At 34.2% G+C, this 15741-nt stretch overlaps 1 protein-coding gene across 1 annotated transcript in view; it reads left to right on the top strand.

Moving 5' to 3' along the window:
• Positions 1–15741, top strand: part of COL5A2 (collagen type V alpha 2 chain) — a 140925-nt gene that overhangs the window by 92582 nt on the left and 32602 nt on the right. The window contains exons 13-21 of the mRNA XM_012777011.2: positions 1076–1129; positions 2121–2174; positions 3743–3787; positions 4286–4339; positions 7191–7235; positions 8517–8570; positions 13564–13662; positions 14175–14219; positions 14328–14426. Of these exons, the coding sequence (XP_012632465.2) occupies positions 1076–1129; positions 2121–2174; positions 3743–3787; positions 4286–4339; positions 7191–7235; positions 8517–8570; positions 13564–13662; positions 14175–14219; positions 14328–14426 (549 nt within the window). The remainder of the gene's footprint in view (positions 1–1075; positions 1130–2120; positions 2175–3742; positions 3788–4285; positions 4340–7190; positions 7236–8516; positions 8571–13563; positions 13663–14174; positions 14220–14327; positions 14427–15741) is intronic.

Raw genomic sequence — 15741 nt, 5'->3', positions numbered from 1 at the left:
CTATTAGATTTAAAAATATTGAACCATTTATGCATTCAGTTGTTTATCCAATGATTATTTATTGAATGCCCATTAACCAGGCATAAGGCTAAGTTCCAGGGATTTGGAAATTAATAATAATTGATAGCATCAATTAGTCTATGCTATCACGGTGTTCAATGTACTGGTGACAGAGGTAATGATAATTCAATGCGAAAGCAAATTAATGTAGTCAGTGAACATAAATAATTAAGTCACTGAGTCATCATCTATTTTGAGAGTATAAGGAAAATGTTCCATGTATTATCTAAAAATAATCATAGCATTGGATTTGATTTTCTCTTGTATTTCTCTTGTTTTTTATTTAATGTGGTTAGGTGAAAGATGCATGGAATTAGCACAAAATTAAGAAATTATTGGGTCAAGAAACAAAGCCATTTTCATATTTCCTGACCTTCCTTTCTGTTGGATATTTTATTTCCTCATTTAGTGTTTTAAACAATCACTAGATTGTTTGTAGGCTTTGTAGCCTACAAAGCCTCTCCTAAACATTTCATTAAAAAATTTTTCCTGATCACATTATAATACTATCCTTCCTATCACATTCTGCTGCCAATTTTTGAAAGTTCAGAGAAAATACACTTTGCTTTGCTACAAATGCATTTATTCTCTGTCACAAATAAAACATAATGTAAAGGAGAGAAAGCATATTTTCTCTTAAATTTCTCCCCAGATTTTTTTTTTCTTATGCCATGGCCTAGACAATTCAGGTGCTAACCCTGTTGATTCATGCTTATTTTCTTGTTTGTTTTTCTGCTACTAATTATAACACAATATCACTTGAAAATTTGAAAATGTCTTTAGATCAATATATGACATTAACCCATGTCTTCATATTTCATTTTTCTATTTCTGACAGCATATGTACTTTGCTATTTTCTGATCACCCAGATATGTTTTGACAGACAAAAGCATACTGCTTTTTTATCTTCTTTAGTATATGGGTGAAAAACTGTGTAGCAGATATTTTTTTGGGGGAAAAAAAGTATATTAAGCTTAATGACTCTAAGATGTCTTATCTAATTTTTCTCCCTAGGGAGCTCGAGGTTTTCCTGGGGCTCCTGGTCTTCCAGGCCTGAAGGGTCACCGAGTAAGTTCAATCCATTGTCATCCTCAGATGTCCTGGTCTACTGAGTAGGGTTTCTGGAGCATTGCCTTCAAAATGTTTACAATTCCATTTGTCAGTTGTCCTTCATTGGCTGTGGTTGCAGTATTTATCTGTAGTTACTGAAATCACAATGTTTTTTTTTATATTTCCTTTGAATTTCATTTTATTTTATAAAGAAATATATTTTAAGTTCTCACTATGTGCCAGATACTGTGCTACCAAAGAGTATATAGTGATGAATGAGAAAAGTCTCTGGCCTGCAGCTACAGGTTAATAAGGGATACAGATGAGAAAGTAGGCTATCACTGCATAGTCGAAAAAGTGACATGATACAAGTAGAGAGTACATTAGGTCACAGCAGGGGCCCAGTCTACACAGAAGTGGATGGTAATAGAATGATTTTTAATAATTCAAGATCATTAATATACAGCCATTGTATTACTATATTGTGTAACTATAGGAAGTCTATTTCTATCAATATCTATTAATATCTATCTATCAGAAAGCAAGGCTGATATTCAATCAGTGTACACTGACTAGCCTCTGCTTTGAGTAGTTGAGCTTCTGATTAGAATGTTTGCTGCCATCCTACTTTTCAAATATTTTGAATATCACCCTGAATAATAACTAATATTTTATAACTATATGAACTCTATAACTGTGTTTCCTTTAAAGCTACTGTAAGTTTTTTTTATTTGTAGCTATAGATTGAATTTCTATGAAGTCACAAATGTTTGAAAGGTGAGATCATTGCAAGTTGAAAATGTTATTTAAAGGTGAAAACCTTGCTTTAATTTTCTTTAAATAAATTTTCTAGAAAGGTTGAGAATTTGAAAATATTTTGAGCAACAACTTTCAATTTGAGGATTCTTTTCATAAGGCACTTTCCATGAGCTTATTTTTGGTTTTTCTTGTATGTTGTTGAGAACTTGTAAAACAAGATGCAGATACAAGTTTGTATTTTTCTTCTCAGGGAACCAAAGGCCTTGAAGGCCCTAAAGGTGAAGTTGGAGCAATTGGTTCCAAGGTAATTATATAAAAACCTCAATGAAACCTCAATATAACGGCTTAGCTCTGCTTCAAGCACCTACCAATGTCTCAGAACCATCTTAGATAATTCTGGAGGAAAAAGGGGTATTAATAAATGAATGGTTATGCAAATAAGTATAAGTTTTCATAGATGAGTGGCAATGGTTTAACCAAGTTAGGTGACAAGATCTTACTATGCCACCAAAAATAGCCACCATGGCACTGGGTTTCTGCTAATGTAAGACAGGTATTGTATTTATATGAAGATGGTGCAATGAATCCATCTTTTAAAAGACATTGATTTGTTTTCTTTAAAAATATCTGAGAAGTTTAGATGGTTCATAGCCCTGTTCTGTAGTAACTTTTTAATACCAGAACATTTTGGACATTGTTTCTTCCCAAAATTTATCTGTTTCTAGAGAGAGATAAAACCTCAAAGAAGTATAGAGCAACTTTTAGTGGGAAGCATTATGATACACACACACACACACACACACACACACACACACACACACACACATTTAGAAAAGCATTTGACTTTAAAATTTTTATTTCTAAGTCTCCTATAATGGATATTAAGAGAGTATTATGGTTAATTTTAGCTTTGTAAAGTTTTACTTGAGACATACCAGACATATACATATGGGTACCTTTTTGAGAGTGATTACTGTGGGCAAGTATGATAGTTTCCATCAGTCTTAATGTCCATGCTACCTAAAGTGATCTACAGTATTAATGCAATCCCTATCAAAGTACAAGCATCATTCTTTACAGATTTAGAAACATAATTCTATGCTTTGTATGGAACCATAGAAGACCTTGTATAGCCAAAGCAATCTTAAGCAAAAAGAACAAACTGAGAAGTATCAGTCTACCAGACTTCAAGCTGTACTACAAAGCTATAGTAACTAAAATAGGATGGAACTGGCACAAGAATAGAGACATAGAGACATAGACCTTTGGAACAGGACTGAGAATCCAGAGATAAAACCATCCACATGTTGTCATCTAATCTTTGACAAAGCAGACATAAATATACACTGAGGGAAAGAATCCCTTTTTAATAAATGGTGCTGGGAAAACTGAATAGCTACATGCAGAAGATTGAAACTGGATCACCACCTCTCACCTCTTACAAAAATCAATTCTAGATGGATAACAGACTTAAACCTAAGGCATGAAACCTTAAGAATCCTAGAAGAAAATGTAGGGAAGACTCTTTCAGACATTGGCTTAGGCAAAGAATTTATGAAGAAGACCCCCAAAACAATTACAACAGCTAAAAAAATAAATAGATGTGACCTCATCAAATTAAAAAGCTTTTGTAGATCAATTTTGTTTAAATCCACATTTTTAGTTTAGACTTATTTCTATAGAAACTAAATTTTCTATTGCATTTTGAGAAATGGTAATAAAATAAAATTCTGAGATCCTTCATTGAAATTATACCTTCCATATGTCCTCTGAAAATATTATACCTTTAGAATTATACATACATGGAACAAAGTGATGTGAATATCAATTGTAGTTTTCTCACACTGTAATGTACTCTAATTTTTGCTTTAGGGTGAAGCTGGCCCTACTGGTCAAATGGGTGCCATGGGTCCTCTGGTACGTATCAATTTCCTTGTTTCTTAAATTTCTAAGATTATATTTCTTTGCTTTTTAGATTATGTTAAAAGAATGTTTAAATGAAAAAATAAAAAGACATGGAGAACACATGCCAACTGGTAAAGTAATCTTGATTACCAGCTGGTGGACAAGCACATCAAGAGAATTGAGCCCTTGTAGTGAAAACGGATTCCCACATGTCATTGTTTTTCTTAACTGTTGAATGCCATTATTTTTTTTATACTCAGTTATCAAATCAGTATTATTGCAGATTCATACCATTAGAGCTAGGTTAAGAGAAATTTATTTTGGAAGAGACAGTAGGTTATGTATCTACACTGGTGGATAGTTTTTTGAACCCAATATTGCCCCTAAAAATACTACTGCTATGTGACCAATTATATTGAGTTTCAATTAGATTAAGTAGTGGATTTACAACTATACTACCTATAGTTCAAATTAGATACTTCAAGAGATAATTTTTACTCTCATCTACAGGGTCCAAGGGGAATGCCAGGAGAGAGAGGGAGACTTGGCCCACAGGGTGCTCCTGTAAGTATACCTACTTTTATTTATATTGCTGAGATATGTATTTTAAATCTTTCTCAGACTTGCTTTACTGAATATGTCTTTTAAAGGATATTAACAGTACTATCTCTTCTCAGCCTTTTGGCTAAGATCAAGTGTGAAGATTAATGGTACTAATCACCTACTTTTTAAATTTTTATTTTGGAATAAATTTAGGCTTACAGAAAAGTTGAAAAAATAGTATAGAGAATTTTCATATACTCTCTGCCTGGCTTTAATGTTAACATCTTACATAACCACAATACATTTGTTGCCTGCTTATTATATTTTAATACAAAAATTAAGAAAAAAAATGGTGAACTAATACCATTGTAACAGCTTGGATGGAACTGGACACCATCCTTTTAAGTGAAGTATCATGAAAATGGAAGAACAAAAACAATATGCACTCACTAAAGAATTAAAAATTACAGATCAACACTCATATGCACATATGGTAGTAAAATTGAATGAAAATAAAGCAGGTGGGAGGGGGAGGAGCAGATGGGTAAATTCACACCTAATAGGTACAATGCACATTATCTGGGTAGTGGACACACTTATAACTTTGACTCAAACTGTACAAATGCAATTCACATAACTAAAATGTTTGTACCCCCATGATATTCTGAAATAAACACAGAGAGAAAAAGAAAACAATGAACATCATAATACCATGGAATATAGTCCATAGAAAAACATGGGCTTTGGACAGCAACAAATTATAATAATAGGAAACATGTATCAAGTATTTATTATATGCCGAACATTCTTCCAAGCATTTTACTTTATTTTCATCATAATCCTAAGAAGTAGGTATTAATACTGTGAGCATACCCTTTGAAAGAACTGAGCCTCCTGATTAACTGTCTTTGATTCATTTTAATTGTAAAGATTGAGAAATACTCTTGCCAACTGCTTATGTACCTTGAACCTGGATAGGGAGGATATTCTAATTATTTTCACAGCCCTCTGAAAGTTGGGCTATATTGGCTAATATTTTAATTTTGTAGTTCATTACATTGCACCCACTTTGCTTCTGACAATTTAGGACCACCACTTTGCCTCTATTATTTCATGACCCTATTATCCCCATTATTGTTAGGAATCCCAGGTTTACAATATCCCATACTAATACCGATAGCCCACGTAGGACTGCCACCCCAGAGCTTCTCAGTAGTACCAACATCAGGACACTGGTTTGGAAAGGGTAAGACCCTGTCATCAGGTCATTCCTTATCACTTTGGTAAGCAAAGTGTCCTATGGGAATATAGAGAATATTGTAGAATATAGTTAGCTATTGGTTTATCCAGCTTTACTTAGTACAGCCAATCTAGTATGTTTGCTTTTCTGTGCTTTCTCCCATCATCTGCAAAGCCATTTCTGACATTTCTACCTCAGTATGGGCCATTGCTCTTTAGAGTTTCCAACAACCATCTCCCAAGTTACCACTATCTCCCAGAGTTCTTCCCAGAGTCTTTAATTGTGGATCGTGGGATAGTGCTTCCACATCGTTAAAGTTCTCTAACTTTATATACTGTCCTTTTTGGTCCTGTCTTTTTTGATCCAGCACTTTCATGACCAAGACCCATGCATTCTTTCTTGAATCCTGCTTCTACTTGTTGTTTAGGTCTTATAGATGTATAATATCTTTTTATTATGAGGAATAGTGCTTCCTGCGCCCAGTTATTAGGCCATTAAATATGAAATGTCCTATTTTGAATCAAAAGTTTCCTTTATTATGTCAAATAAGAAGCAGTACAGTTAATCAAAACGTGCGCCCAAACTATTGGTTTTTGCCGTCTTCCCAGTAGCTTGCTTGTGCCAGCAATGAAGAAGCCTGGAGAGCAAATGGTGATGAAATTGTGAAAGGCATTTTCTACAGATTGTTGAGAATTGAATACTTTTTCTTACAAGAAGTGGCCAAAGCCTGGAAAAAGTGGTAGTCAGTTGGTGCAAGGTCTGGTGAATATAGTAGATGACAGAGAGTTTCCAAATCCAGCTTCTATAGTTAGAATAATGTTGTCCTTTGCGACATGTGATCCTGCAAGAGGATTGGCCTGTCTCTGTTGACCAATCACAGCTGCTTAATCGCAGGTATTCTCATCATTTCATCAATTGGTTGCAGTAGACATCCACTGTAATGGATTGACCAGGTTTCATGAAGCTGTAGTGGATAATACCAGTGCTGGACCACCAAACAGACACCATTAGCTTTTTAAAATGATATTCTGTTTTGGACTGTGTTTCGTCATTTCATCTTTATCCAACCATTGCACCAAATGCTTGCAATTGTCAAAAAAAATCCATTTTTCATCATATGTGACAATATGGTGTAGCAATGGTTCACCTTTATGGTGTGACAGCAAAGAAAGGCAAGCTTCGAGATGATTTCTCTTCTGATGCTCATTTAATTCATGCGGAACCCATCTATCCAGTTTCTTTACCTTGCCCGTTTTGTTTTATTTGTTTTTACAAGGAAGACTTTCCTCCTCTGAGTTAATCTGGCTATTAAGAAAGTTGAAGAGTTCAAATTTTCATTGTCTCTGAACTCATATGATAGAAGATGATATATTAAAATAAAAAGAATAATTGCAAACAGTTACATTTTTACTTCTTATTGATCTAAGGATAGAAATGTTTATTACTACCTTAACAATTTTGTGTAAATGTGTAATTTTATTCCTCTTAACCAAATGAAGATTGTTGTCAGTTAACTTTAATATTTATTTTTCAATTTTTAATATGGGAATTTTTTGTAAAGCCAATGAATTGTAGGAACATATAGCATAAAATGTCATCTTATCCTATTTTGTCCCTTTTTATCCTAATCAGGGACAACGAGGTGCACATGGTATGCCTGGAAAACCTGGACCAATGGTGAGCTGTATTAATTTCATATTCACTCATTAATTTATTCATTCATTTTCCCGGAAACAGTGGTTCTCAACTTTGGCTGCATATTAGCATTACCTGTAAAGCTTTTAAAAATATTGATGCCCAAACCAATTGAAACATAATCTCCAGAGGTGAACTCAGAGATCAGTATTTTTTAAAGCTCTGCAGGTGAATCCACAGGGTCATCAATGTTGATAACTATTGCATGAAGCCCAAAAGTAGTGTTTTATAAATACACAAATGTATTTTACAAAATATTTTCCATAGCAATGTTTTTTGTTTCATTAGAATTTTGTAGTAATTGAGCACAAAGTTGTTGGTGAAAGTGGTCCTAAATATATAGTCCATGAAACAGTTTTATCTTGTTGAAACAGCAAAAGTTGAGTCAAGTCCACAAAGTAAATTGTGCTAATAAAACAGCATGGAAGGAAAACCTTATATGAGGGAGAGAGATAGGGAATATTCATGATCAACATGGGCCAATATTGAAACACTACAAAAGAAAAACATTAAAGCTCTTAGCATTTCCATATGCCAAAAGTAGAATATAATTATAGTAATTAAAATTATTTGCCCCCAAGGATCTTTTCTCCCTGTTACTCATAAAAAGGAAACAAAATATAGGATAAAAAATAAGTATACTTTGAAAGGGCTTTTATTAATTCAAAACTGATAGAATTAAAATACAATCCTCAAAGAACCAGGAGAACCTAGAATAAAATTCCTCTCCCACTCCTTTCTTTTAAATCCAGCCTTTAAATCAGTGGTTTAAACTCAATATATGCCTTCTCAAATGTAGAATAGTGTGAATAAATAAAAAAATCACTCTAAAATATCCTGATGATTCTTAAGCATCATTTTTATAGAATGAAGTACTAGATTTTGGTTTATAAGGTAACTTTCTAAAGTAACTTTGTTACTTTCTAAAGTAACTTTGTTACTTGGTTAACACAAAATACATCTTTCAAGAGGCTATTGTTTCAAACAATTTGTATTTGTGACTGACTTAATCTGATATGCCACAATTGGGTAGCCCAGTTATGATGCTTAATACCATTGGATATGTCTTTTAACATTATTTTAGATCAATGTTGAAAGGTACTTATGATAAAAATCACACTATCATCTTTGTGATTTTAAAGTACAAAGTGGATTATTCATACATTATGTGTAAAAATACAAAATTATGCCAAAGAATGAAAATGACATAATTAGATACTAATTAAATACATGTCTGATTAATTTTATGGCTTGTTTCAATAGGGGCCTCTTGGGATACCTGGCTCTTCTGGTTTTCCAGGAAATCCTGGAATGAAGGTAAGATGTTACTATATACTATTTAACTCTGCTTGACTACGTGAGTCCCCAAGTGCAGAATGACACTGAATTAATTGGAGAGAATGGAAGTTACTCTTAACTAAGGAAAGCCCCTAAGGTATGCTCATCATCCATTATGATAGAGAGAAAAGTAAATGAAAAAAGAATGAAATTAAGTATATAATATGTAATTAAAGAATCTCATTAACACTTATATTTATATAATTGTAATATCAAATAATCTGTTGTGTTAGGACTCTAATACCAAATGATTGAAATGGCTATAAGGAATAAGAGCTTTAAACTGAATTGGAACCCTGTTCTTAGAGTACCTGAGAGTAATAAAAAGCAGAATTTTTCTAAACAATAGGAGGCTAAAGTAAATCAGAGGTTGTTCAAAGACTGTTCTTTCACACAATGCTTGCCACCACCCTGCACCTCCCATCCCCCATTAAAGGAGCAGGCAGGGAAGATGTTTGGTTCTCCATGTGGGAATGGATTAAAGTATTCTGCTGGGATGACTTAAATTTGTAGTGAATCACAAGTTGCACTTTCTCTCCGTACTTTGGGATAAATTCAAGAATTACAGTAGGAAGATATTAATATTATATTAGCTAAACCAGTGGATAAATTCAGAACACTACTTTTAAATTTTAAGCAACACATGTTTGATCACTTCTCACACCCAGTTTCCCTTTGGCAACCATTTCTTCCTCTTGAAGAAGGAATTTCCTCACAAGATTTTGCTGTACAAAAATGGCTGTGGTCGCGGGCAATCATCTTGTCCCTCCAAGCCTGTTTTCTCATGGAATTTTGTTGAGGATTATATGAGACAATCAATGTTAAACCTTAGCATAATGCCTGATGCAATACAGGTTCATGCTTCTTATTAGTAGTGTTATTCGAATTAGAATTAAACATAGAAACAAGTGCCCCTGGCAAAAAAATCTGTAGCTGACATTTCAAGTACTCTTTGAAATGTGAGAATCATTAAGTCAAATTATTTTGCAAGTTCTCTCTAATATCTGTAAACTTTGTGCCACAGGGACAAGGCCTCTTTAAAGTAGTGCCTTAAGTCATTTCCTTGCTTTTGCTGAGAACTCAATGTGAGCTCAAGCAAGTGGGATCTTCTTAGCTTCCCCTCTGGCTCTGGTCTGCTCGCTGAAGTCCCAAACTCACTCCCACTGACTCTGGCCCCAAACTTCCTGTATACCCCCATGAAAACCTACAAAATACTTTCTCTCTTCATGTGAGACCCTCCACCTCCCAAATGAGTTCTGGCTAGGGAAATAAGGAAAGAATACTTACAACGCCTGGGACTGTGAATTAGCAGAAAGAGGTTTCTCTCTGCTGAGGTTAAATGTCACTAGCAATCACTGTTTATACAACTGTTCACTCTGCATACTTCCCTCTCCTCCTGGATTTTTTGTAGTACTGGTTGTTGGCTAGTGAAAACTGGTTAATTAATCTAACATCTAGTAAAATTGTTTTTGTCGAAATTTTCCCCATCTTTGTCTTCCCGCCTCTCCCCACACCATAAAATTTCTGGGTCTTTGCTTTTGGCCAGGATTCTGTTCTTCCTGTAAAGTTCTGCTATGGTCTCTTGCTCTCTGGATAAAGAATAAACTCCCCCATTGAGTTCTTTGCATTTCAATGAAGGGTAATAAGGTCTCAATATGTCTTATTGATACTAATGAGCCTCCTAAGGCTTAGAATTTTAGTTTAGTTTTCTAGGTCCCTCTAGGATTAGACGCATAGGTACACACTATGCCAGAAAAAAATAAAGGAATCAAATCAAATTTAAATTTCTGATAAACAAAGAATGAACTTTTAGTATCAATGTGTCCCAATTATTGTATGGGAAAAACCACTAAAAGGTATTTGTTGTTTATACCAATTAAAATTCAACTAGGCATCCTGCGTTTATTTGTTCTCTGGATCACTATCTTGGCTTAAAGTTAGTTATTAGATTACCTTGACCACTTTTCTCTGCTCTTAATGCTGCTTTTAAAAAATATCCTTTAAATTCTGTCAAAAAAGTGTTTTTTTTTTTCTTTAAAAAATATATGTGGTTTTACTTACTTGCCAAAAGTTGTCAAGGTCATTAGATACTTGTAGCCCAGGTATATTCCACTTTACTTTTTTTTTTTTTTTATTTCAGCATATTACAGGGGTACAAATGTTTAGGTTACATGTATTGCCTTTGCCCCACTTGAGTCAGAGCTTCAAACATGTTAATCCCCCAGAAGGTGCACACTGCACCTATTAGGTATGAATATACTCATTCCCTTCACCCCCTCCCACCTGTCCAACACCCATTGAATCTTACTCCTATGTGTGCACATAAGTGTTGATTAGTTAATACCAATTTGATGGTGAGCACATGTGGTGTTTGTTTTTCCATTCTTGTGATACTTCACTTAGTAGAATGGGTTCCAGCTCTATCCAGGATAATATAAGCGGTGCTTATTATTATATTTGTGGCTGAGTAGAACTCCATGGTATACATATACCACATTTTGTTAATTCACTCATGCTTTGATGGGCACTTGGATTGTTTCTACATCTTTGCAATTGTGAATTGTGCTACTATAAACATTATAATACAGATGTCTTTTTAAAAGAATGTCTTTTTTTTCTTTTGGGTAGATGCCCAGTAATGGGATTGCTGGATCAAATGGTAGTTCTACTTTTAGCTCTTTGAGGTATCTCCACATTACTTTCCACAGAGTTTGTACTAGTTTGCACTCCCACCAGCAGTAGATGAGTGTTCCTATCTGTCTGCATCTGCATCAACATTTATTGTTTGGGGACTTTTTAATAAAGGCCATTTTCACTAGGGTTAAATAATGCCTTATTGTGGTTTTGATTTGTGTTTCCCTGATGATTAGAGATATTGAGCATTTTTTCATGTTTATTGGACATTAGTCTTTTTTTAAAAAGTTTCTGTTCATGTCCTTTGGCCACTTTTTGATGGGGTTGTTTGATTTTTTTTCTTGCTAATTTTCCTGAGTTCTATATAGATTCTAGTTATCAGCCCTTTATCAGATGTGTAGCATGTGAATATTTTTTTCTCATTTTGTAGGTTGTCTGCTTTCATGATAGTTTCCTGGGCTGTGCAGAGCTTTTTGATTTGATCAGGTCCCATTTATTTATTTTTGCTGTTGCTATGATTGCCTTTGGGGTCTTCTTAATAAATTCTTTCCCTGGGCCAATGTCTATAGGAGTTTTTCCCACATCTTCTTCTAGAATTCTTATAGTTTCAAGCCTTAGATCTTATATCTGGAAAGCCCCAAAGATTCTATCATGAGACTACTGGAATTATTAAACAAGTTAAGCAAAGTTTCAGGTTACAAAATCAATGTACAGAAATCAGTAGCATTCTTATACGCCAACAACAATCAAACTGAGAACCAATAGAAGACTCAATACACTTCTCAATAGCAACAAAGAAAATAAAATAGCTAGGAATATATTTAACCAAGGAGGTCAAAGACCTCTACCAGGAGAACTACAAAACACTGAGGAAGGAAATAGTAGAGGATGTAAACGGGTGGAAAACCATATCACGCTCTTGGGTAGGCAGAATCAATATTATTAAAATTTCTGTACTACCCAAAGTGATCTAAAGATTCAATGCAATCCTATTAAAATACCAACATCATTTTTCACAGATTTAGAAAAAATAATTCTATGCTTTGTATGGAACCAGAGAAGACCCTATATGTCAAAAGCAATCTTAAGCAAAAAGAACAAATTGAGAGATATCAATTTATCAGATTTCAAGCTATACTAAAAGGCCATAGTAACTAAAACAGCATATAACTGGCACAAGAACAGAGACATATACCAATGGAACATAACTTTGAACCCAGATGTAAAACCATCATTATATAGCCATCTAATCTTTGACAAAGCAGACAAAAACATTCACTGGGGAAAAGAATCCTTATTTAATAAATGGTGCTGGGAAAATTAGATAGCCACATGTAGAAGACTGAATCTGCACCTTTCACCTCTCACAAAAATCAACTCACAATGAATAATAGACTTAAGTCTATTCCACTTTACTGAATACATGCTTTCTTGAAGGTCAAAGGAGGTGAATTTTTACAAATCAAATCATATCTTATAGTCTGAAATATGATTTGCTCTATTATTTATATAGTGAGAAAACAATATCTTGTTTTATAATGATGGCATGAAATTTTATATGGACTTTTTTTGCAGTGAGTCTGACACATTTGGAGAACTAGTATCTGAATCCTGCAACATAATATAGCTGATATTTGGTTAAGAAATATTAAGAAATAATTTGGTTATAATTTAGGTTATTCTTTAATAACTGCATCAGGTTTTAATTATCTGGTACATACATTGATACACTTGAAGTGCCTAGGTTTACACCGAGCAGAAACAACTCCTTCAAGTACAGAGGATCTGGTCAATTTTCTTCTCTCATTTGATTTGTGTTGTTTAAATAGTCTGAACGTATTTCTGCTATTTATACAGAAATGGGCTTGAAAAACTTGAATATTTATCTAAGAACATATTAAAAGTAAGCTCTGCATGGATAAGAATATCTATTCTTATTCTCTGAGTTACTTGGTGGTTCCTGGTGTAGGGCTATTCTTACTTTTTTGTAAGAACTAGTTTATCTTAAATGTTAACTATGTAATAACTAAAAAATTCTGATAGATGTGGTAAAAAAGTAATTCCCGATTTTGTGGGGGTACAGGGGATGGGGAACTTAAACTGACCCTGATGGATTGTAGGAATTCTGTAGATTGGGATATGGAAAATATTCCTAATGAAGAGGCCTCCATCATCATCAAATAAGGGAGTGGGAAGTGAGTTCCTTATAAACCTCTTTATGCTCTTGGTGCCTGTATATATCTGGGTTTAAAATGTAAAATTCCAAAAAAGCAATAACTTTGTATAATGTCACTTTTGTATTTTTCTTAAATTAACATTTCCCTTTGTTCTCATTTAGGGAGAGGCAGGTCCTACTGGGGCACGAGGCCCTGAAGGTCCTCAGGGGCAGAGAGGTGAAACTGGGCCCCCAGGTCCAGTTGGCTCTCAAGGTCTTCCTGTAAGTTCCTAGCATGTATAAGAACTAGCCCAGAAAGCTAGACATTTTTTAAATAATATCCAAACAAATGCAACCTATTTTTATTGGTATGTAATATTTGTACGTATTTACGGGGTATATATAATATTTTGTTACATGAATAAGATGTGTAATGATCAAGTCAGGGTACTTAGAATATCTATCGCCTCATATTTATCATTTCTATGTGTCGGGAAAATGTTAGGTCCTCTTATTAGGTATTTTGAAATATAACATTTAATATATTCTCTTTGAATTCTGAATGACTGCTTAAAGCTTATGAAGAAAACACATTTCCCTTGTCAACTCTTCAAGATTTGCCTATTTTATGTAAAAGAGAATTAGTCAAAAAAGTAATTTTTATGATATAATGGTGGTTGATATATTTTGAAAATTTTCTGCCTCCTCTCAGAAGATGGCTGAACATTTGAATACTATCCCATGTGTGCCTAGATACAGCTTAATATTTCCTAAACTTTTTATGTACCTTTTAGGGTGCTGTAGGAACTGATGGCACACCTGGTGCCAAAGGCCCAACGGTGAGTAACTATATTTATTCTATGTAAAATTCAAAGGTACATGATCCTTATTTACCCTACACTGCTACCTATATCTCTGCTCATCATGTCACTCTTCCTATCTGATAGGGCTCTCCAGGTACCTCTGGTCCTCCTGGCTCGGCAGGACCCCCTGGATCTCCGGGACCTCAGGGTAGTACTGGACCTCAGGGAATTCGAGGCCAACCGGTAATGTCCTTTGGAACAACTATCACACTTTTTGTATATCCGACTAAGAGTGCCCAGGGTAACAACATGCAATGTGATGCAATGAAACATAAGATAATGTGACTTGTCCAAATGAAGGAAGATAAGACTGGAGACTTTGTAAAGTGAAGGCTCAATGTTATTGTGCAATTTAGGTGTTCAAACTCTAAGTAGAACATTATTGCAGTGTGTTAAATTTTAGTATTCTTTTATTTAAAATAATAAAATCGGCCGGGCACAGTGGCTCACGCCTGTAATCCTAGCTCTCTGGGAGGCCGAGGCGGGCGGATTGCTCGAGGTCAGGAGTTCGAAACCAGCCTGAGCAAGAGCGAGACCCCGTCTCTACTATAAAATAGAAAGAAATTAATTGGCCAACTAATATACATACAAAAAATTAGCTGGGCATGGTGGCGAATGCCTGTAGTCCCAGCTACTCGGGAGGCTGAGGCAGGAGGATTGCTTGAGCCAGGAGTTTGAGGTTGCTATGAGCTAGGTTGATGCCATGGCACTCACTCTAGCCTGGGCAACAAAGTGAGACTCTGTCTCAAAAAAAAAAAATAAAAAAAATAAAATCATAAGTTTGTGGTTGATCTGATAGAATTTTATGAATAGTTTAAAAACAAGTGTTATGGAAATATTTAGCAAGCCAATCTGAAGTAATGTGGAGGTGTAATAGGGATTTATAATGACAATTTGGCTAAAAATAGGTTCAACAGCTATTTCTTGAGAGATATTCTTGAATGATTCCAAATATGTTGTTCATATTGAATGTTTTCATATTTTTAAATAAATTATTTATTAGACAAAATATTATGATGAGCCCCATAAGATATAAACACATTGAAAAGTTGTGCTTTTATGTAGCTTTTAGCTTAATATATAAAAATAAATATTTAAACAAATATTTTAGATACTGTTCCAAGTAATGTGATCATGCTGATTAATTCTTCTTAAGTGCTGGTGACAGATTTATTAAAACATGAGTGTTGCTGATATGTCACATTGGATTTTTACTATTTTCTGAATTTGGTAATCTGATTCCTGCAACATAAACTATAATTGGCATTTAAAGACACACATACACCAAATCCCAGAACACTCCGAAGGCTAAATTCCTGATTTGAAGTTGCCAAATTCCAAATAAATAGAACATAAATATAAGTCAAAATACAGCCAAAGTAGATTTGTCTATAGAAGTTGTCATTGTTAATTCTAATTTTAATTATAAAAGTTGAATAATGGAATAATTTTAATTATTCTGCTAAACATGATTTTAAAAGTAAAACTCTTAAAGACC

Source organism: Microcebus murinus, chromosome 8, assembly GCF_040939455.1.
Source record: "Microcebus murinus isolate Inina chromosome 8, M.murinus_Inina_mat1.0, whole genome shotgun sequence".
NCBI classification, from domain to species: Eukaryota; Metazoa; Chordata; class Mammalia; order Primates; family Cheirogaleidae; genus Microcebus; species Microcebus murinus.
Note: the sequence above shows the minus strand (reverse complement) of the source record. Positions and strands in the feature narration are given on the sequence as shown.